The sequence below is a fragment of the Neomonachus schauinslandi genome, chromosome 13 (assembly GCF_002201575.2).
Source record: "Neomonachus schauinslandi chromosome 13, ASM220157v2, whole genome shotgun sequence".
Classification (NCBI taxonomy): domain Eukaryota; kingdom Metazoa; phylum Chordata; class Mammalia; order Carnivora; family Phocidae; genus Neomonachus; species Neomonachus schauinslandi.
In genome coordinates, this window is record NC_058415.1 from 89,264,829 (window position 1) to 89,289,098 (window position 24,270).

Below are 24,270 nucleotides of genomic sequence, written 5' to 3' on the forward strand. Positions count from 1 at the left end.
AGGAAACAGGAAGAAGTTGCCCAAGGTCACACGCAGTAAGGGAAGCAGCAGGACTTGAACCCAGGTAATATGGCCCCAGAGCTCATGTTTTAAGGCCACGCTATGCTGCCTCTCCCCGGTCTGATGGTAGCAGTGACACTTCCACACTTTAGAGGCAGCAAGTGTTAGGTTAAACATAAGGGGCCTCTATAACTTTCACTGTATGCTTTATTTGCCCTTTTCATAACTGCCTCCAAGTAATCAAGATAATTTGCCTTCTGTTTGTATGCTCAAACTAGTTTAAAAAGAAAAAAAAAACTTAATATGCATTATCCTTCAGCAAGCCAAGCTGTGAGTGGAATGCATAAACCGAACAAAGACACCTCAGCAACTGTGTGCTCAGGGGACCCAGCGGTTAAAAGTCATCTCTGCCCAGCCCTAAAGAAAAGTGGGACCAAAATCCTACCTAGGCCCCTACCTCCTGCCCTCAAAAACACATTCAATTAAAAATTACAATATTGATTTCAAAGATAATTAAGCGACTGATTTAACTGGAAGTGTCTTGTTGCCTTGTTTTCTTCTGAGGGGCCTTGCTGGCCACTGGAAATACAATGGTGAACAGGCAGACATGTCCCTGTCCCCAGTCCGAGCAATCAGTACTTACAGCTCAGTGGGAGTCAGGCCATGACGTGGGCAATGGTGCGGGCTGCAGAAGTACACAGCAGGGGACCCTGACTTGGGGACCTAAAGACACTCCTGAGTATGTGACTATAAAGATGTGAAAAAATAAAATGAGAAAGTATGAGCCCAACAAAAAAGAGGGGTGGAGCCCATCCACAGGCTGACTGAAGGGAGGAAGGCAGGCAGGGTAAGTATGGTGCTTCCAGGGGGCTAGGTGCCAGGGCACAGGGGTCAGACTCAGACCGTTACTAACTACACTATGGAGTATGTCTTAATCCTGAGCACAGGCATCATCAACTCATTTTAAGCAGGAGACTTATGTGATCAAACTTGCATTTTTAAAGGTCATTCTGACACAGCGCGGGGAAAGCCAAGCCAGTTAGGAGACTACTGCAAACCACCCGGCCGGCCATAGAAGATGGCCTAGAGTAGGCTGGGGGCACTCCCTCATCCACTTAGCAACACGCACTCACTAAGCAAGGATGCAGCTCCGTGCTAAGTGCCAGAGACCATGGTGTAAGCGCAGCGCCGAACACGTGAGGGCTCAGTGTGGTGGGTGTGTAGACTCGGTGAAACCACCAGAAGGCAGGGAGGTTTGCCTGGTTTCCTTACCCTGCCCTGGAGTCTGGCATTTCCAGCTGTCCACCAGACATCAGCTCTCTACGTGTCACCCCTGGCCAGGCTGGCCTGTTACCCGCAGTGGGAGGAGGACACAGGAGGTGCGGTGGTTGGGGACTGCCCACCAGCCCACGCCAGGCCCAGGGACTGTCAATGTTCCGTCAGGAACAAAAGCAAACTGGAGGCTTTCGAGAGGCCTTTCCCATTTTGTGACTCATCAGAATAAAAGCAACTCCCCCGAGACACCCTCTGTTAACCAAAAGCTTTGAAAACCTTCCTCGAAAACAGTCCCTGCCCATCACTACGGCACAGAGGAGGACAACACTTCACTGTTTGGAGGAAGTCTCAACAGGAAAAGCAACGTTCCCCACAAGACATCCTGCTGGGAAATTACCACATCCTGGGTTTATAAGCAGAGGTCCCCAAGTACAGCATTTTGGCCGAGAATTCCAATGAACTGCCAGCAGAATAATGTGGTTACGCTGTCTGAGCTACTGTGAAAATGCATTAAAATCTCAATGTTTGAGCTCATCCAAGCAATTAAAATTAACACGGACTGCTCTGTTTTAGACTGGGAAAACAAGGAATAGGAGAGTGTTGGCTTCCATAATCCTCTGTGGTTTCTTTTAACATTTAAAATCAGAGCTAGCATCTCCGCTATCCACACCAAGCTTGGGGCTGACCTAGCCAAGCAGGAATGTCTCCGCTGGTGCGCGTTACATGTTTAGGGGCAGAGGGCACGCTGGATGGGAACACACAGTGACCAAAGGAAAACTAACACCCACTGTGTGCCTACTACATGCTGGCCCTGTGCTAAGTGCATTCACCACCACCACCACCCCTTCCCCACCCTCCACCCCCTGGCAAAAAAGGGTCTTCAAACTCATTTTGCAGGTGAAGGAGGAGAAACGTAGACAGGAGCTATAACATAGAGACTACCGCAGTGATTTTAACAGGAAAATGCATTTCTACCAAATCACTAAACAAAAACTCTTCAACGGTCACTTAATCGTTCTCTGCTCACTAGGAAGAAGTCGAGAATATGGTCTATCTTGAAACTCAGGTGATTCTAATTCTCATCACAGACACCATGGATGATGCAGGATTTGGAATCAATGCATTCAACTCCAGGAAGCATACTGAATCATAAAGTGTGGCTTTAAATGGTGAGATGGAGAAATAAATGGATGGACAACCAGGTGGGCAGTCAGGCAATCAGAGAGAGCACAGTGCGCTCAGTGAGCCCAGCTTGACCCTGGGTGAGGTGCGGAAGGCAGTGCATCAGGCCAATGTCACCCATGGGCAAAATCGTCCCTCAGGGCTTCAGGTATTTAAATGAAACTTAAACAGACCCAGGTGCAAATGCAGGGAATAAGAGTCACCAATGCACATCACAAAGAACACATGGAGAATTCTCTTACAATAGTAACAGACCAACTGGGTCAGGTCTGAGGTCGACAGCCTCAAGGAAGTTGGTACCCTGAAGCTGACTGAGTGATGGTTTTTCTCCTCTGGACACAAATATAAGATACATATTTAGTGTCCTCTTGAAATTAATAAGAACCCCTTAAAGCAAGCACAGCCTTAGACTGGACCAGGGTAAGGACAAACAGGTGACATGCCAAGGATAAATAAACCAGAAAACTGTGTATTACTAGCAATAAAGCTGCATCTGCATTAAGCATATGACAGAATTAAAATGCATCAAGCTATAAAAACAGGATGATATTTAAGATAACAAGACTCTAAGACACAATTTCCTCTATGTTCAGACACTGTTCTAGATCAGTTACATATGCCAATTAAGTCACCCAGCACACCATGAGTTATGTTCCTTTCTGATGGTAAGGACTGGTAAACTGAGACATATAAAGGCCACGAATTAAGGGGTAGGGGCAAGACCACCATTAATACTATTATTATAAAACCAGGTGCTTTGGGCACTTAACTCCTCTGATCAAGTTAGAGATTTGGATATAAGCTAAGTTCCAGGGAGACGGGAATTTATCAGTTTCATGTGCTGTGTCCAAAACAGTGCCTAGAACATAGTAGGTGCTCAATAAGTAGGCACTGAATGGATGAATTTGATACTTCCTAGCAAAGAGCACACTACCCAAAAGCACAGTTTGGGAATTATTAAGATTGAACATTTTATAACAAGTCCAACTGTTTTGAATGCATGTATGCACTTAAAACCTGTAGACTCCCACCCTTCAAAATCTACCTTGTACAGAGTCATCAGGAGATAGCCGAGCTGGAATGCTTAGTGTGGCAACTACTAACAAGTGATCAATAATCATCAAAGAAGCCACTGTTATTTTGACCGACAATAACTAGGGCACACCGTAAGTCTCCTACCCTAAAACAGGTAGACACACACTAACAGGGAGAAGATAAGAGCAACTGGCATCTCATGAACCCAGTGGAGGGCAACTCCTGCTGAAAAGGGAGAAAAAACAGTGGCGACTGGCCCCTATCTTTACACAACCATACTTGCATAGACACCCAGGCCAGCAAGGACAGTAAGGGGCGCAAAGGCAGTCCCGGCAAAGATGCCGCTTAGTTACTAAGATCCCAACTTACTGGATCCTAAGCTTCAAGTGGACAAAGGTGCCTGCCTCTCAGGATCTCAGGGTCTGGGGCTGCTTTGCGCATGGCGGTCTAGGCAATTCCCCTGAGCCACGCCCACGGCCAGGCTGGGTCCTGCGCAGCCTCACTGCACCACACCCGTCCCCACAGTTCCCTTCCAGGCGTCATGTGGACTGGCCACTGTTCCTGCTCCACTGACGGGGGGTTAGCGGCCACAAAACCACAGGTAAAAGGTAGTATTTTGATGGGTCTTAACAGCAGAAGGAACCTCTCTGGTGCTCTGGACATTCAGCTGACATTCCTTTTCTAAGCTGCCAGTACTGTGGGTCCCAATTAGAGGGCCAGCAGGATAGCCTTGGAGAAGTCTCCCTCTCGAAAATGAGGGGCAAAGACCTACCGGAGCACTGAGGTCCCTTTGAGATTGAACACTTAGTCGAAAGAGGTACAGTCCCTAGAGTTTCTTTGGGAATGTGGCAGGGTGGGGCGGGGGAGGGAGGGAAGGCTCAATTACTAGGTGCCCATGATGTGCCAGACGCCAGGTATTCAAAGATGACACCACAGCCCCAACCTTGCAGAAAAGGGGACAGACCTGGACAGCAAGTGGCTGTGGCATGGTGTGATCAGTACAGCTGCTGAGAGGCTGGGGGACAAAACCAGACAAGGTCAGCTCTGCCTGGTTATTCCAGAGGCTTCTCTGAAGCCACACTTTAATAGGGCCGGAGGAGGAAGCAGTAGAAAATGAGCTCAAGAAGGTGCCAGGTGCTCTAGGCTGAGGGCAGGGCAAGCAGCAGGCTCATGGGGCAGCCGTGATGAAGCCAGAGGGTTCAGAAAGAGGCTCCAACTCACAGGGTCGTGGTAAGTGTGCCAGGGCAACAGAGGGAGGGGGAAACAGGAGATACTGCCCTGCCTAACTCACCAGATGAGTAAACTGTTCCTGGGGGCAGTTCTATTCACTTTGTCAAGTCAGCAAGCAAAAGCAGAAGGAGAAGCCCAGGGCCAAGCCCAGGAGGCTGCAAGAGCTGAGCCTCCCAAAACAAGTCAGTGACTGCAGCAAGAGCACGCCAAGTAAAGGGGATGTGGGAAGCAGCTTGAGAGCCAAAGGCCAGGTAGACCCGCAGCCTCCTCCCCGCCGCCTCCCCAATCGGGGACTCCTGGCCCCAGCCCGAAGATTCCTCAGATGGGGTCTGGCGGCCAGGGGACTCAGGGGACAGCCTCTGGCATTCACCCCCTCCCTCTCCTGCAACAACAATCTGAAAAAGTCAAACAGAAGCAAACAGAAGGGAAAACATATACATAATCTAAAAAGGAAAAGAGAAAGAGATTTAGAGGCTTCAATCTACCCATTCAAATATGGTTTTATGACACCTTTAGCAATAGCTACTGTCAACAACTACTATTTATTAAATGCCACTATGTATCCTACCCTGAACTAGAAACTGTACACACATTTTCTAGATACTCACATCAGCACCGAGATTGGTATTATGCCCACTTACAGTCCAGCAGATGGAGGCTCAAAGTCTAAATCCTAGCATGGGATGAGGCTTAATCTTGTGGGGGTCATAAAGAGCCAGAGTGGGAAAAAAAAGCAGTAAGAGGTGTAAACACTGGGACCTAATTTGGGTACAACTCAGAAGACTTCCTAGAGGAGGTAACAACTCAGCTGAGACCAAGATGAGTAAGAGCTTTCCAAAGGAAGAAAGGAGAAGGAAGAATAACATGTACAAAGGCCCTGAGACAAAAAGATCATGGCCCCATGGGGATCTGCGATTTTGTAACTGAAAACTGGCAGAGTGGCAAGAAAGGAAGCTGAACACTGAAGTTTTCGTGATGAAATGACCCATCTGGTAATTGCTTTAAAGTACTCAGCTCCCCACCCTCCACTGAAAAAAGACTGTACTTACTTTTGTGTATATTTGAAATTTTCCACAATCAAAAGTTTTGGGTTCTTTTTTTCTCAGAAGGAAGGGCAGGAGGACGGAAGCTAGAGAAGTAAGCTGGTGCCAGATCATGAAAGTCCTATACCCAGACTGTTGATGGTAAATGGGTAACATGTCAGACTCTGTGCTAAACCACAAGAGCAGGATTCATGTACTCCTACAGCTGCCCTAGGAGGCAGGACTGTCCGTGCCGTTTACAGATCAGGAAACTGAGGCTAAGGCATCTGGCCAAAGGGCTGTCTGCTTTTGGACTCAAGCCCCTCAGCATGATGACTAGAATGCCTCCAAACGCCAGCTGGGGAGTTGGCACTAATCCTAAGAGAGATGGAAGAAACTGCTGAGGAGCAACCAATCAGATGTCTACATTCTCAAGATCCCCGGGGAGCTGTAGAGAGGAAAATAGATTCAAAGGGGTAGGAATGGGCAGGAAATCATCCGGGAGGCTACAGCATCGTCCCAAGCAATCACGGGGGCCTGGGCTCAGGCAAGAGCAGTCAAAATGGAGAGGAGAGAGTAAGAGGTTTTCAAGAGGTAGAATCGGTCAGATCTCGGTCAGCAGGTGTGAGGGTTGGGCACCTGGCTGGGGCCCAGCACAAGAAGCAGGTTGGGGGTGGGGGTCAGGGGGCAGGATTTTAGTTCTGGACTCCAGTCTCACAGGCCCCAGAGTCTCCGAGTGCAGATGCCTGGCAGGCCCTTTGCTACGTGGGTCTGATCTCAGGAGAGAGACCTAGGCTGGTGACGGAGTGAGGTGGCATCGGTGTATGGCTGCCACTTGAAGCCGCAGAAAAGATGAGGCAGGCCAAAGAAGGCTCATACAACAGGAGAGAAGCACTAATTATCTAGCAGCTCTGCCCCGGGCTCACACCGCCACGAAGAAGGGCAGACAAGAAGATAGGGAGGCGTAACATCAGATTCTTTCTGTACTTGTAATGATATGCTTCCGTCCCACCATCAATGTACATCTCGCCATGAAGAAAAATGATATGGGACAATTTCCTTTCTACTAAACATTCCTGGAAGAGAAGAGAAGAGAAAGTGCCCTTTTCAGGCTCTGGTCACAATCCACAGAAGGCTTTGGACAAACCACACCAACCTAATCAGCCCAGAAGAGGCTACTGTAAGCCAGCCAGGAAGGGAATCAAGATGAGTCCCCCACAGACAGAGTGACTCCTGGGGCAGGCGTGACACACATCCAGCAGCCTCTGCAGCCTCCCAGGGCAGCTTCTAGAGAGAGTTCCTGTTCCTTTAGAGAAAAAAATGAGAGAATCACAAATCTGATTCCAGGCAACAATAAAATGGCAATTTTCAGAAACCACAACTAGTAGGCAGAACATGAAGATGTGGAATTAGGCCAAAGCCTTGGGATAGAAACCATTTAGAATTACAGGGGCATCACTTGATTTTCATTAACATTTATGCTTGGTGTGTTACAAGAGGCCACTGCTGTCTAGAGAACCTCTGGAAGGTAATTTTCCACAAGTCCTCCAGGCTGCTGCTCTGTTCTGGCATATCCTGAGACGCATACACAATCGTTGTGCTTAAGAAACGTTACTGGACAAGAACTGCTCTTTTCCACTCCCCAGGTTACGCTTTCATTTCCAAAACCACAGAAAAGCACAACTCCACTGACTCTCCAAGCTAAAGCTGAAAAGGACCCGAGAGATCATCCCACCCAAGTCTTCATTCTAGCGGTGAGGAAGCTAGAACCCAAAGGAGTAAAGCCCCTGGCATAAGGTCACACAGCGAGCCAGTGGGCAGCCAGAACTAAATACTGGTCTCTCAAAACCTCTGTCCCATGCTGCCAAAACTACACGCTGCCTTTCAAACACTTTACCAAAAATATGAAAAGGAGGGTGCCTGGGTGGCTCAGTCGGTTAAGCGGCTGCCTTCGACTCAGGTCATGATCCCAGGGTCCTGGGATCAAATCCCACATCGGGCTCCCTGCTCCACGGGAAGCCTGCTCTCCCTCTCCCACTCCTGCTGCTTGTGTTCCTGCTCTCGCTATCTCTGTCTCTGTCAAATAAATAAATAAAATCTTTAAAAAAAATTTTAAAAAAATATGAAAAGGAGTAGGACTAGCTAACCCCAGTGAATGCCCCCAATACACACTGGGCACTGTTCTAGGTGCTGGGGTGGGGGGAGGGGCCCACGTGCGCATAAATAAACTCATCAATCCTCACCGCAGCCCCGACATAGAAGCTGTTATAAACCACTCTGACTGAGGAGGAGGCTAAGACAGAGACAGGTTCGGTAACTTGCCCCAAATCATAAAGCTGACAGAGAAGGCTGGGGATTCAAACCCGAGAAGAGTCTAACCCCAGAGCCCGGCTAGTAATGAGCACCCAATTGACAAAGTGGGTAGAATCCAAATGTTTCTTTTTATACCAGCCTTTGTGTGCAAGCATTTTCCTAAAGAAACAACACAAGAAATCCCTGACTAGGCCACACGAGTTTTCCCACCAGGTTAAGAGGCCTGCAGACCAACCCGAACGCTGAGCTCTGGGAGCACAGCCTTACAGAGTGCCCACGTGAGAAGGCTCCTCCCCTCTTTGTACAAATGGGCTGCCCTGAGCAATATACCACCCTGCTTGACCCGTTCTCTGCAGTCCCCTCACTCCCTGTGGTTTCTCCCCAGGACCCTCACCCTGCCTTTGCTGCCTCTCAACGCCCACATGCCATCCTTCCCTGTCCAAAACCCAGGGCTCCACACCAAGAGGTCAGCTACCCTCCTCCCAATCCCTTACCCAAGCTCCAGGTTCTATGAGGAAAGATCCCCCTCCCACTAGATCATATCAACGTGTGAACTATCGCCATCTACACTCAGGCTTCCACAGGGCAGAAAGGTGCTGACTACCTAAAAGAATCTCTGATTCGTAGAATTTCAGAAGAATATATCAAAATCAAGTCTGGGAAGCTGTGCAATAGAGCAGAAATCACTGAAAGATAGGCCAGCGCTGCCTGGAAGTCTGTCCTTGTCACTGTTTGTTAAGCTAACCCCAACTCTGTGCCAGGAAAGTGCTCACTTGTATTACCTCATTTAGCCTCATGAGATCTTTCCGAAGTGGGTACAGTGATCATCCCCATTTTAGTGAAGAAAAAACAGGCCCAGAGAGGTGAGCCTCACAGCTGTCAGACAGCAACGCCAGGATGTAAACTGGAGCGGTCCAGCCCTGGAGCCCATGCTCTTAACTGCTGAGCAATACGGTCGCTCCGTAAATAAATACACACATCTACTGTTACCATGCCTGGGAATTACAACTACCATTTATAGGACACGCACTGTATGTGAGGTATCCTAAGGCATTTTATGTGCATTGCTTCATGTTACCTTCAATACTAGGATACAAATACTAGTGTTATCCCCATTTCACAGAGGAGGAAACTGAGGTCTTAAAAGTTTCTTTCTCACCTGCTTAAGGCACAGAGTAAGTGCGGCCTAACTGCAGAACTTACATGGAAGCCCAGGCATTTCTCGCTATCCTTTTACTTCTGATTCCAACAGTTACCTAAAAATCCAGGAGATTGGTTTTGTTTTGTTGTCTTTTTCTGTTTGTGTTATTCTTTGTTCTTTTCATAATGGCTCCCACAGTATCAAGGTTTGGGGGTGGAGAGGGAGGGGAAGGGTATAGGGTTCAAGGCTAACCAGGGCAGAAACCCCTAGAGTCAAACTCGCTGCGGAAGAAGCCCGTTCTGAATGACCAGGGGCTATGAAGGTTAGATGTTGGTGCAAGAACAGCCCTAAGAATGGCACCTTTGCAAAAATAAGGACCATCCCAAACCAGGCCTGGTCCTAGGTCATGATGACTAAGGTTTGCGGGGGGGGGGGGGGGGGGGCCATTTAAGTGATTGTCTCTCCTCACTATTTGCTTAATGAATCTGTAGTTCCCAAATGTGTAACAGAGAGAGGAACGAGGCAGGGGTAGGCCTGGTGGGAAGGAAAACGCCAGGAACAGAAATCGGGGATTGACAATACAAAGAGGGATAACCCCTGAGAGGCTGATAGGGTTGACTCTCCACTTTCCGGTTTTCTCAGTACTGCCAAAACGACAGCTGCCACACAGCACCTGACACCAGATGCCATAGCTCAAATTAGCCTGACTCAGTTGACTCCAGAAGGCTTCTATCAAGTCCCATCCCCTCCTAAGCACCGGCTGTCAACCCGGCTCTCTTAGAAAGGGCACATGGGTGACAAGTGTCGTAGATAAAACTGCTAACCTCAGCCCTCAAGAAGCTTATCATCAGTTCACCAACTGACTTCACCTGTCCTTCCAAATTACCCTTCTGGAATCCAGATCTGGCCTCCATCACAGCATCTCAGAACTATTTCTCATCTCCAAGGAGTGCAACTGGATTTCTCAGTAATGGCCAAAAATGGAAATGTCCTTATCATACTTCACTAAAAACACAAGCAAGCAAACCACAAAAGGGGTTGTAAATTAAAAATTCAACAGAAAAGGCTTTTATTTATTCTTCCATTCATTCAGTGATCCTAAAGGAATGCCTACTGCATACCAGGTGCCTCGCTAGGTGCTGGGGACTCCCAGCAGGGACCAAGACAGACATAGTACCTCTCCTTAGGGACGTAAAAGAGGACAGGGTCCCTAAAGGAAAAGGCTCCATTTCAAACAACCCCACCCGTGTTAGCTCCAAGACGCAGAAACACAAGGAGCGCCTTCCAGGATGGATCTGAGCAAGACAAAGGTCACAGTAACTTAAGGCCATTTAAATTCTGGGAAGAACAGTTAGAGAGTTGGACTGGAGGAAATGCCTTCACACTTGCCAACTGAATGTTCTCGGAATAGAAAGCAGCTCTTTCTCTAATAAAACTGAAAAACTGAGCACGTAAAAACAAATCAGAGGCAGCGGCGGGGGCGGCGGCACCTTCCTCTGGGCCCATATCCCAGCCCCCAAAGAAAGGGACACTTCGGGGTCTTCTCTGCTTCAGAGGTCACCTGGGCAAGGCTGCAGTCCCAGCCGGCTATTCGGGCAAATGCACAAGCAGCCTCTACCACAAACAAGTGAAAAAGTCAGAAATAAAAGTCGAAGTCAGAAATAAGAGCCTGGTGACAGGACACCAGAAATCTTCAGCAAGGGATCTGCAAAAGAAATTTCGCCTGGCCCTCAGCATACCGGAACATAAGAAGCCAGAGAATCTCAGACTGTCTCACAGCAAGGACAGCATTGATGCCAATGATTTCTGCCCTCGTCAAGAGAGCTTGTCATCCCTCTACGGAACAATTATCTATAGGTGCATAATAGTGAAAAGCTAAATTCTTCCCCCAATTCAGCGTGGAGAAAGTGCTGCTCACAGCAATTTGCCATCATTTCATTAGATTAGATTAATTTTTAAATGTGTTAGCCTAAGAATTATGCCAACTACCATGTAATTAATATTCCGACTGACTTTACAAAAATTACAAAATCCCCTAAAGAAAATAATTAGTCATTAAGCATGAACGAGACTTTTCTATGGCCAATAGCACATAAAACAGAAAGTTCATCACATAATGGGTGGTATCAAAGCCTTTCCCACACTTCCTTCACTTCTTAGCCAACAGTGCGTGAAGCTGACATTGGCAAGTTACCCCAAACTTCACTTAACATATTAATGCACTTACTGGTTTAAACTCTGTGAGGGTAAAATGATGAATGATGAAAGCTTTAGCAATTAAAAAGCTCTTTTCATTTGTAGGAGAGGCAAAATAAACACATAAAATTGCTTGCTGCTTCTATAACCCCAGCTGGAAATTAGAATACTGGCTTATTTCTTGGGGCTACTTCTCCAGTTTATTAAAGAAAGGTACATAAGGCATCCTCACCATTGTTCCCCTCTTCCCTTTCAAGGTTTTTATGTATTCTTGTAATCGACCTTAAATCCTTTCAAGAGTAAGGAAGGGTATAAATAAGTCATAGTCCAACAGGACATTATCTATCATAATGGAAATAAAAAACATGTTTTCCCTGCAGCCCATCTTCGAATAATTGGCAGGGGCCGCCTAGCCCCAGATCAGAGCTGTGAGCCCCTGCATGACCTCAGCAGGAAGGAATGCAGAAGGTGATTAGTGGTGTCTGCCTTGGACAAGAGCAATAGTTTGGGGACCCACGTACCACGCATTTGTCATCTCCATCTTTCAATAAACCATTACAAATTAGCAAAATGCATACAGATTCATGAATAAAAGATAACGTAGCAATTGCTTCTAGGATGAATGTGGGAGGGGAAAAATGTTTTCTATAGTTGAAAACCTTAAGCCAAAATGGATTAAAGCATCAAGTTTAGAGGAAAGAACACTGACCTAAGTCAGGAAATGCAAATTCTAGTCTAGCTGTGAAGCTGTGGGCAGGTCAGTTCACTGGGCCTTAGTTTGCTCAGCTGCAAAATAAGAGCTAAACTAAACATCTCTTAATCGTTCTCTTTGTTTCTACTGATCAAGGGTACAAGCAGCTCCCAACGAACGGGCAGCTACTGTGCAGGAGCTCACCAGGCCAGGGACGTGACTTAACCCTCCCCTACCCCCCCACCCTGGAGCTTTCACACTGCTCTTACAGGATTTACAAACTACTTTAATCTGTAGCATCTCCAGGACAAGAAGTTCCACAGAACACAGTATTTCTTTTCCTTAATACAACCTCTTTTCCACCTTGGAGCAAGGGTAAGTGTCAGTAGAAGGAACTTTTATTTTAATACGTTAACTATTAAATTCGGCAAACAATTAAACTACCTTCATTCAACCTGAAACAGTCACTTCCACTAGAAGTCCCAGTCACTCACGGTTTCTCAACTGGCCGAAGTCTTCCCTCCATTGAAAAGTCTCCATAGCTCTAGGCTATTCCAAAAACAACACTGCCCACGTGATACACCAACACAGTTTCTGTGTCCAAACACCAAAAAGCAAGACTTTCTACCAAGAGTCCAACCGGAAGTAAGTTGCACCATGCACCTACTGATCAGATCCCACCCAACCCCTACATAAACTCATGTAAGGATGATCAACAGTGTCCCTGGGAAAACAAGGAGGCTCAAACAGGACAGCCAGATAGGGCAGTGTTATCTGTATAGGGCTGGAAGAATCTCATGTCTGGCTGTGGTAATGAAATAATTTTTATCTGCCCTACATCCCCACCTTTTGGGAACTGCCTCTCCAACTCCAAGGAGCCCCACTTCCTGTGCTTCAGGTGATCTGCATCAGCCAATCAGATAATCCCAGCCCTGGATTCAACGAACTGTTCAGTTAGATAAGGGCCACCTACCAAGCAGGGCTAAAATCCTCTTTCAGAGTCTGGCATGACATCAGGAGATCACCTGGTAAATAAGAGCCATGCAAATCTACAACTGCCAGACCATCTTTTCCACCACTTACAACATCAGGCCAACCAAGGAAAGCAGACCTACAGAGAACAAGAGAGTGACAGATCCCCATACCAACTGGGCATCCTGATCCTCAAGACCAAATTGGTTTTCTGTCAACGGCAGCCCAGAGTTCGGGGGACAACCCTTACAGGCTAAATGTTTGTATCAGAGGTTCAATCACTTCTCCCTGAATCTCAGACATAGCTTCCAGGGTTCCACTTCAAACCAAAGTATACTAAATACTACTGAGAAGCTCAAAGAAAAAAATCTGCACACCAGAAAAACTCAATGCTCATCTCTCATCCAAAATAGAGGGGGAAAAGGACCAGAGAGAAGAGGGAAAAGACAATGGATAACTGGAGGGGAAGAGCAATTCACAACCAATAACTGTGAGAACAATGGTCTCCAGGGAGGCACCACAGTCTAATGAAAAAAGCTTCCCAAATCATTCCAAACACATATTCTAGCTCTTTATCAGCAGGGAAAAAAAAAATACACAACAATCCACAGCACCAAAACAAAATGAACTTGTCAGTAAACAAACTAACTGTTTCTAGGCTTATGAGCCTATTACCCTTATTTTTAGACTACAGTTTAGTTTTCCTACTACAGCTATCCCAGGGTCTATGCCACAGGCCTGCTTGCTGAAGGAAACCATGAATAGCAAATTCCACGGAGCACATTTAGAACAATCTCCCCCAGATGTAGTTAGAGAGTAAAGAGTAATCGAACAAACAGTACTCTCATGATGTTCTTCCAGGGAGGACAGGGGAAGACAGTACAAGCAAAATAAACAGTGTGAGTGGTTGAACATTTAGACCACCAGTCCTTAACCTTCTGGGGGTCATGGACTCCTCCAAATCTGATGAAAGCTAGGAAGTCTTCCCCAAGGGAAAAAAAAATGCACATACCACAACATTTTTTCATACGATTTCAAGGGGTTCATAAAAGCTGCCTCCCTAAACACGGTCTCTAGGTTAAATACACCTGATTTAGGACTTTTAAAAAAAATTAATTACCTGAGCAAGATGACTAATCCTCAAAGACTTCAAAGGACTACAAAAATAGCTCACAGAGAAATTATAAAACTTCCAACTCTGTAATCCCACCAAGAACAAAATCTGAATTTTGAATCAAGAACCAAAAAAAAGAAACAAAAACTTACCCTCACCTTCTGCATTTATGAAATGTTAAGAAAACCTGGATTTTTCTATTTCAGCTCCATTTCTGACATGTCTCCCTTACCTTGTTTGACCATTTATATGCTTGAAGGAGTTGACTATAAAGAGGAGTTTTGTCCTGCACAGGATCCAGGCTTAACAACCCACTGTTATGGAGAGGATGGTTCTCGGATGGCTTGCCTACCAAATTGCTCAGACGTTCCAGCTCACTGAAAAATAAATAGATAAAGCAAATAAACCTGAGTCCACTGAAACTCCAGGTTTTAAGCCAACCACATTGGTCAAAAGCTGTTCTTCAAACTGTCCATCAGAAGTCTCTTAAGAAGAACTACTTTGAAAGGTTAAGATCACAGACAATCAAGAAAACCCTTAAGTGGGAGCTTATCTTATTTTATTATTTTTTTAAAAGATTTTATTTATTTTTTGACAGAGAGAGACATAGTGAGAGAGGGAATACAAGCAGGGGGAGTGGGAGAGGGAGAAGCAGGCTTCCCGCGGAGCAGGGAGCCCGATGCGGGGCTCGATCCCAGGACCCCGGGATCATGACCTGAGCCGAAGGCAGACACCCAACAACTGAGCCACCACCCAGGCGCCCCCGGAACTTATCTTATTTTAAAACCCAGCTCTATGGTGCCATTCTAAGGGAGGAAAAAAGTTAAGAGCATGGGAACCAGTAAGACTCCTAAAGTCAGGATTTAACAACTCAAATTATTCTCGGGGTAGGGAGGGCGACTTTCTGGAATTTTGAAATGTGGTATAACATTGCTTCTCGCTAAGAGTTTTCAGACCCACATACACATCATTACATTTGGCAGAACAGCAAGTACCTGAATAGATGATGATTATTTATCACTCACATAGGGATAGACTAGTACATGGTACTTCACAGATGGTAAAACTTAACAAAACAAAGAAGAGATAAAATAAACAAATGGAATGGGAAGACACCACCGAGGGGGCTGTGTCAAACATACTTCAGTCTAGCAGAAAAACTCTAGAGAAGCTTGGGAAAGTGAGCCAACAGCAAAAGCACATTCCAGGAGCATGTTCTGTGAGGCCAGTCTCAAACTGTCAACAAAAGACTCTCTAGGAACAGCTTCTCATGCCACGCTCATTTTGGAATCTTCAGCCACCTTCTTCTTGGCACTACTGCATAAAGATTTAAAAAGGCGACAGGGTAATATAAACTTTCTAGAATGGAGGAGGGTTATAAGATCCTGAACATCACCAAAGGGAGGAAACGGAAGAGAGCAAAGAACAGCCAGTGCATCTCCTCGGGCAGGGAAAGTATTAACTGGCACTGCACCAGAGAACAGCAAGTGAATGTGGGAGTTGAGGAGGGGTGTGTGATTTCCTGGCTTTCCACCAAAAAAGAATGGCAACTACTTAGGGAAAAAAATCAAAAGACGCACCACCCATCATTTGGTCACCACCTCCTCCTCCATTCTACCTCCTCCTTCCATCTGGTTACTAAGGAGACCAAGTTGGGGGGGTGGGGGTGGGGAATCCATCCATTCTAGAAATTACAGGATGACTATCTTACCAAATGCCTTTCCCTGCTAAGGTCAGTTCTGAGAAGTAAAAGGCAAAAATCCCGGAATTCCAACCTTCCTGAGAAGGACTGACTCTCTTAAGGAAGGCAAGACAAGTTCAGAACCTAACCAATTAAAAAGTTCCTACTACCTGCTGGGCATTTCACAAACATCCTCTCACTTATTTCTTACACAACACTTAGAAAATAGAAGTAAAGAAAGTGACTTGTAAGAAAGAGAAAGAAATATACAATCCTTAACCCTAAAGGACCGCAAATTAATATGGGGGGGGGGGGCGCTAAACATAAGTGATTAAGATGGTTAAGCCTGAGATTAGGTCTCTCTAGAGGAAGAAACTGAACAGGAGCAGAGTGGGAGTGAAGTTCTGATCAGGTGGTTTGGGGAGGGGGGGCAGGGAAGAGGGAAAGATCAAGTCCTGTTCTACCGTGTTTGGAGTTGGAGTAGTGTGAAACCGATGAATTCCAGGTTCAGGGGCGAGGAACTGGTGCTAAAGAGACCAAGTGCACTTGGGTTTGGGGCAGCGCTGAGCTGGTCCTGTTTGGTACTATTTGACCAGACACGGTGGGGCACAAAGGGCCTACAGGTGAGAAACCTGCCAAGCGGAGATGAGAAGTGGAGGCTCCCGCTAAGAGCACGTCTCCTCGTCAGGAATGGAACGACCACACAGGAGGTTCAGGGCGGCCGGAGACAACCAGGACTAGGAGGCCAAGAGAAGGGAGACGAGAAAGCGGGGGTGGGAGACGAGGTGTCCCTGAGGAACAGGCACGGGCCTGGAAGGGAGGGAAAGAGAGCAAGCGAGCAAGGAACTGACAGCAGCCCCTGGCTAGGAAGACTCGCGCGGGGTCGGGACAGGGTGGGCGCCGGACGGGTCCCCGACGGCGGCCCCCTCAGCCGGTACCTACTTGAGGTCCCGGTTGACCGAATGCAAGTTGTCCTGGAAGTGCGCAATGAAGGCCTTCTCCCGGCCCTCCAGCGTCTCCTTGTTCCGCATACCATCCTTCAGGCAGTCGAACACCCTGCTCACGCTGGAGCGCAGCGCCTGGATGGCACTGATGGCCTGAGCAAAGGCCTCCAGGTTCACTCCGACACTTAGCACGTCCGCCATGTTGCCGCCGCCACAGCGGGGTCTCCAGAGCCGCCTTCGCTGGCTAAAGGCCGCGCTCGCTGATGACGCAGGGCCCCGAAGGCCTCTGGGAAATGTAGTTCTTGCGGGGCCGGGCTGCCCAGGGGGTCAGTGCAGACGCTGTCCGAAAGAGGGTTTCCATTGAACTAAACGAATGAGCGGGCGGGAAAGCAATCTCCTAGATTTGGGGAAGTCAGGCTGCACTCTCGGTTTTCTTAATGGTGACAAAGAACTACAGAAAGTTCCCGCGTTTCCCCAACCTTGAGTGAGATCTTGGAAATACTAGGGAGAAGAATTACTCAGAGCAGAAAAGTGTCCGTGGAGCAAAGGATTGGATAAAATGAGTCCATATTGTTTAGTAAATGAGAGGGAAGGAAAAATTCTTCCCTACAGTAGAATGCCAACTGATAGAAGTAGAAGAAATGATAGGGGGAAATTACCATTTGGCAACCATTAGAATAATAATTGATTCAGGTAGGAATCAAGGAATGCTAAAACTGGTGGGTGAAGGTGTGAGGAGTAACTGGATATTTGCATAGTCTCCACGTATCATCCCACAAGACACTTATTAATTAAGAAGGGAAAAATAATGATCCAGCAACTTCACGTCTGGTTATATACTCAAAAGAAGGGAAAGCAGGGACTGGAACAGATACTTGCGCCCTCAAGTTCATAGCAGCATTATTCACAATAGCCAAAAGGCTGAAGCAGCCCATGTCCATCGTGGGATAAATTCATAAGCAACGTGTGGTATATAAATACAAGGGAATATCTGTTCAGCATTCAAAAGGAAGGAAATTCTGACACCTGTTACAACATGGTGAACCTTGAGGACATGATGCTAAGTGAAATAGGCAGTCAGAAAAAGACAAATACTGTAGATTCCACTTATGAGATACCTAGAATAGGCAAACCCATAGAGACAGAGAGTAGAATGGTTGGTGCCAGGGGCTGGGAGAAGGGGAGAATGAGGAGTTAGTGTTCAATCAGCAGAGAGTTTCAGTTCAAGAAGATGAAAAAGTTCAGTGGATGGTGGTGATGCATAACACTGTGCATTAACACTGAATGAACTTAATGCTGCAGGACTGGACACTTAAAAATGGTTAAATGGTAAGTTTTATGTTGTGTATATTTTATCATAATTCCTGTTTTTTAATTCAGTAGTGTAAAAGAAGGGTCATATTGACTTTGCCATGGAGCAACCTGGCAGACACCACCCCAACAAGACACCAAGGTTGACATTACTGCTGTCGGACAAACCATCTCCCAACACAAAGCAGAGAGAAAAGTGCAACATGACTTCTGTGATTTTCCTGCCAAAAAGGCAAAACGAGAATCTGATCAGGACATCGGACAAACGCAAAGACAGTTGACAAAATGACCGACCTATACTTTTCCGCAAAACATCCATGTCATGGATGACGAAGAAGCATGTGATCTGGGACTCTTTGCTCACATCATGGAGACAATTGGTGAGATCTGAATAAGGCCTACGGATTAGTTCATAATATTTCATTGGTGATGATTTCATGATTTTGATCACTCAACTGTGGTTATGAGACAGGACATCCTTGTTTGGAGGGAATATAGCTTGAAGGGATAAAAGAGCGTCATTTATGAAAGAGTGTCTCTATGAAAAAGAAAATAGTATGAAACTATTTAGAGAGAGAAGTATAGAACAAATGTGGTAACATATTAACAGTTATGAATCTGGGTGAAGGGCATACAGGAATTGTTTGTACCATTCTTGCAACTACCAAGTCTGAAATTACGTCAAGGTAAGTTGTTTTAAACAGACATCAGTAAAAGGCATGGAAAGTGTAAACACGGTCTAAGTGGTAAGAAAAATTTTCAGTTCTGCCAGGCTGTGCTGACCAGCAATGTGAAATTGTGGAGTTCACCTCAAACCCACTTCCTCAATAGTTCTCCCACTCTTTCTTCTCCATGCTCACTCCTCCCTGCCCCCCACACCACCTCAATTCAAATCCTCTAGTTGTGGAGCAGTAAAGATAAACTCTGCTCAAAAACTGGACTCTGATGTTGCTCTCCATGAGTGTTTTAGACACTATTTAGATAATTGAATAGTCCCTTGAGAAAAAAAGGGGTTTCGTTGTCTTGGGTTTACATAAAAGCTTTCATTTCCTGACATCTACACCACCTTCGAAGTGTTGCCATTGGCAGCTTTTCCTACAGCAAAGGGATAAGAGATAGGAGAAACTTCCAGCTGCAGAACTCTAAACAAGTTGCAGATCTCCCTGATCCTCAATTTTCTCATCTGTAAAATAGAACTAGTAATAACACCTATCTTTATTAAATAGCTGTGAGGTTTAATAACACCTTGAAGGCAAATCTTTTAGAAATAATGCCTGGAGAATAATAAATACTGAGAAAATCTTAGCTGTCAGGAGAATGTGCGGGCAAAGTTTCCCATGGGCCTGTGATCTGTGCTTCTATCTCCACTTGAGGACTCTGCACAGAATCAAGCAAGGATGAACAATGGGTCTATTAGGTCAAATAATCTCTAGTGGCATGACCAAGTTGCTAAGAGCTTGTCATTTAACTGTGTCCTATAATTCACTATTTCTTGGTGACCTTTTTTTTTTTTTTAATCTCCTTTGGAGTGTAGGGTTTGGGTTTTGTTTTTTAAGATTTTTGGAGAAAATCCTTTTTTAGCTTCATAAAAACGAAGGAAAATATCTGTTTGTTGGCTTGTTTTGGTTTTGGCTTCACTTCTCGTTTGTTCATCCCTTCTAGGGCAAGATTAGAGAAGGCAAGCTCTATTATTGTGGTTACTCACCTTATTGGGGATCCCTGAAGGCTTAGAGAATGTGACCCTGGCTGCATACTTTGTCCCCAAGAAAAAAATGTACTGGTCTATTTCTGCCCGCACCTATATGTACCTACAAACCTGAGATTTTGCATACAATTTCCAGGGGTTCATAGCCCCCCTAAAGCCCAAACATGAACCTCTGGTTAGAATCATGCTCTAAGGCAAGCACCATGGGGGGATGGCCCACAGCTAGCCTATAACCACCTAGTCTTCAGTGTCTGGGGCACAATAGATGCTCAGTATAAGTTTGTGGAAGCAATGAGTTAACACGATATATTATGTTTGTCTTCTTGGATCCTCCCTCCAAATTACTTAATCTCTCTGTATACTCAGGTATCTCTCCCTCCTACTCAGAGCACCTCCCCCGCCCACCCTCTCCCTCCCCATCCCCCACACAATAAGATTTTCCTTTGTCTTACTCTCTGATTCAGTGGTTTAGATACTGATTGGAGCTATAAAATACAAATAGGCTCCGCTCCCACAGTCATTAGTTTTCAGGATTTGTCTCTGGTTCCCCTCTTCTGGGAAACTCAAATTGATCAGTGGAAATGCACATTTCCCCTGAACCTAGTAAGGAGTCTTTCATCCCAGCAACAGAAAACTTTTCATGTTGGAAGGGAATGGACAGAGTTTCTCTAAGGTGCCATAAATTCTCAAGAATGTTGGCACATATATGCTTGCATCTGTGTGTGTTTGTAGGATATAAATTAGTTTAAAAGGAGTTCATTTCGAGCAATATCAGATTTTAATTATTGTGATCTTATGTTTGGGTAAAAGGCAGCACCCTGCTGCTAATATCTTCCAAAATGAACAAGCCATTAGCTTGGTGCTATCAGCTCAAGAGTATTAAAATGAGCAATCAGAATTAAAGTTGTCAGTATTTAATTAAAACATGCTGCAACTCCCATCATATTCAGAGAGCATGTGGTTTAAGCATTCAGACTGAGAAAGCACCCTCATCAATTAATAATTATTAAGGATTTACTAGATGCAGAACACTGCATTGGACGGTTCGGCAGAATGTCACCAGATAGATTTAAACCCAAATCTGCCTTGGATAAGCCAAACGTAACTAAGCCACCTCTCGTAATCAGTGTGGCATAATGCTTAAGACCTTGGGGGTTGCTCTGAGGATTAAATTGAGACAGCATACAGTTCTGGGGACATAGTAGGCATGCGAGTTAGTCATTCAACAAATACAGATATTGGATGTGCTCAACATTTTGTTAAACAGCTGGGGAGCCAGTGGTAAAACCAGGCACAGTCTAGCCATAATAAATGTCACTGAAGATATCTGAAGTGGATTATGTGTTCCTTCACCTTCACCTGAAGTCTCACTGCATCAGTGAGTTTTAAAGTGTTTAAAATCAGGTTTATTAAAATTAATCTAAAGCAAGTATGATCAAGAAACTTCCTTTGGTCTCTTCCGAACCTAACCCCTCCCCCCCCCACACACACACACTCCTGTTTTCCTCCTATTTTGCCTGTCGTGATTTTGACATGATGAAAATGATGACCAAAGGATCCCAAAGACAGAGGACCCTGGAGAGCAGGAAATCAGCCTAGACTGGTGTCTCTCAGGCAAATGAGTTAACCCTTCTTAACCTCAGATCTTGGATCTAGAGAACAAGGAAGTGGGATCACCTCCAGAACTAACAACTAACAATCCAGGAGCGTAAGATTAGGAGGAACATGTTAGTAATTCAAGAAGGAGGAAAGGGAGAGGATCACTCCTTGTTAATGCTGATCACAACACACTGCACCAGGATTCCTGCACTCCGACTCATTCGTTTACCCAGCGACGCTCACCGAATAAAAGGATTAAATAAGGATCCCTATGGAACCTGTTCCTGTTCTCATGGCACTCGCTCACAGCCTAGCAAGGGAGACAGACACAAATGGAATGTGAAACAGTGAGGTTCAACTGCAAGATAAGAGACCTGCACACAGAATTTTGAAGTTCTTAGAGAAGGTGGTTACGGCATCCTTCTGCACAGGGGAAGCCTGGCTCAAGGCTTCCGAGGAGACTAGGGGCTAAGCAGGTGCGGTGAGGGGTAGAGGTAAGGTAGTGCAATGGACAGTTTGAAGGGGTGTGCTGTGATTAGATCTGTGTTTGTGAAAGTACACCCTCTAGCTATGAAGAAAATGGGGAGAAGTGTCCAGGCTTAGCGGCAGAGACACCAGAAAGGTGAGGGATACCTTCACCTGCAGAGAAGTCAGCAACGGACCACACATGAGCCATATTCTTCCCATCACAGGAAGCCAGGAGGTATTTTAAATATTTTAGTAAATTATTGATTGCCCATTTGGATGCTCACTTAATCAACCACCAAGCATGTTGTTAGGGACCTCCGCTTTCTCCTGTGTTCATACGTAATTAAGTACAAAACATCTCAGGAATGGACCCTTTTACCAACACATTAGGCTAAATCAAAGTGGAACAAAAAGCAAGTTGTTTGTTCAGCCTCTCTCACAGCCCATTTGAGGGAGGGATTGCCTTCTAATTCTATTATTGTGTTATGTGGATGGTGTGTTTTAATCAAGACTGACAATGGACCACTAGCGTCAGAAGCTACTAAGCATGTAACCCTCGCACAGAACATGGGAGCAGAGGGCAGATGCCAGGCTTTCAGGTTCCCAAGGGGTGGCCAAGGCAGATGGGCAGCTACGGCAACACAGGGATCCTTGTCTGGGGGGCTCTCATTAGCACCCCCCCTACTCTTCCCAACACTCCCCTCCAGCTCCGCACCCCCTCCTCCAAACCTCAGGTCAGACAACAAAAGAAGGCACATCAGATTCCTGACAAAGAGACAGTCCATTCACCTTGACGCTGGAGTCTTAATCTTTTTCATGTGTTGCTTGATTTTACCTCATCACAAACACACGCTTTGAAATGTTGGAAACTATAGAAAAAACCTACATAAGAAAATAAGGTTATGCATAATTCCACCTCCCAACATTTTGGTTATTCACACATACGCATTATTTTGCAGAATTGGAACTCTAGTGTATTGTGACCGCTTTTGTTCATAGTATAGCCTACATACATTTTCCTCTCATCAAATAGTCTTCTAAAACATTTTAATGTCTGCCAAAGATTCCATTTGATGGCTTTTCATAATTTCCTGAATTCCCTTTTGCTGACCGCCCAGTTTTTCCACCTTAAACTATATGGCTATAGACACAGTAACCACAAATCTTTGTGTGCGAACACATTCCCTGCAGGTGATGTCTGTTCCCCGTTTGGTTGCAAATCACTTTGCCTGTTTGGGGAGAGTAGGTGTGGAGGACAGCCTCACTAGTTCTCTCCGTCCTAGAAACACCAGTCCATTCTTGGAAGGCAGTGGGGGGTAGAGGTGGAAAGAGCACAAGCTTTGAAGGACAGACATGTGTGTTCCAATCCCAGCTGTCCCACTTCTGAGGGATGCCAGGGGAGAAGCGTTTGGCTGAAACTAACAATCGCAAACAACATAGAGGTAGTTTAAAGAGAGAGGGCTTCGGGTCTCACATGAGAAGTGGTCGGAGGGTACATAACATGGGGCTGCTACAATGGCTCATCAGGGACCCACACCTTTTCATCAGTCTGCCCAAGTGCCCTTAGTTCCAGACTCATTTCTGTCACTTCATGGTTGCAGGGTGGCTGGGTCCCAGCTCTGCATTTCAGGCAGGAAGAAGGAGGAAAGAGCAGAGGTGGCGCCAGCAGACTTTTGCCCACACCTCATTGGCCGGAACAATGTCACATGGCCACCTCTAACTGTGAAGGAGTCTGGGAACCTGAATTCTACCTCTTTCCCAGACTCTTTATTAGCACAGCTCTCCAATAGAGATGTAATATGAGCCACAAATGTGAGCCTCATATTTTCTAATAGTCGCATTAAAAAAGGTAAAGAGCCTCACGCCTATTAGAATGACTACCACTTTATTTTTTTAAGATTTTATTTATTTATTTGAGAGAGAGAGAGAGGACCAGCAGAGGGGAGGGGCATAGGGAGAGGGAGAAGCAGACTCCCTGCTAAGCAGGAAGCCCATCTCAGGGCTCCATCCCAGGACCCTGAGATCATGACCCGAGACAAACTCAGACGCTTAACACACTGAGCCACCCAGGTGCCCCAGAATGGCTACTATTTTAAAAAGAAGGAAAGAAAATACATTTTGGTGGGGATGTGGAGAAACTGGAGTCCTGGTACCCTGATGGTGGGAAGGTAAAATGGCGCAGCCACTGTGGGAAACAGTATGGTGTTGCCTCAAAAATTTAAAAATAGAAGCGCTGCATTATTTAGCAATTCCACTCTTGGGTATACACTCAAAAGAATCAAAAACAGGGTCTTGAAAAGGTATTTGTACACCCATGTTCATAGCAACTTTATTCACAATAGCCGAATGGTAGAAACAACCATCAACGGGTAAATGGTTAAGCAAGTGTTG

General features: G+C 45.8%; 1 protein-coding gene across 3 annotated transcripts in view; it reads right to left on the bottom strand.

The window, feature by feature from the left end:
* The window catches only part of MED27 (mediator complex subunit 27), a 202,605-nt gene extending 185,597 nt beyond the window's left edge, over positions 1–17,008 (bottom strand). The window contains exons 1-3 of one of the 3 annotated variants that reach the window (XM_044920382.1): positions 16,795–16,998; positions 14,404–14,548; positions 10,578–10,622 (exon numbers count right to left, since the gene is read on the bottom strand). In XM_044920382.1, coding sequence (XP_044776317.1) covers positions 10,578–10,622; positions 14,404–14,548; positions 16,795–16,997 — 393 coding nt within the window. In that variant the 5' untranslated portion in view covers position 16,998. Of the gene's footprint in view, positions 1–10,577; positions 10,623–14,403; positions 14,549–16,794 lie in introns of those variants that run through there. The other 2 variants (XM_021691218.2, XM_044920381.1) reach the window with 2 other exon arrangements.
* Between the last annotated feature and the right edge of the window lie 7,262 nt (positions 17,009–24,270).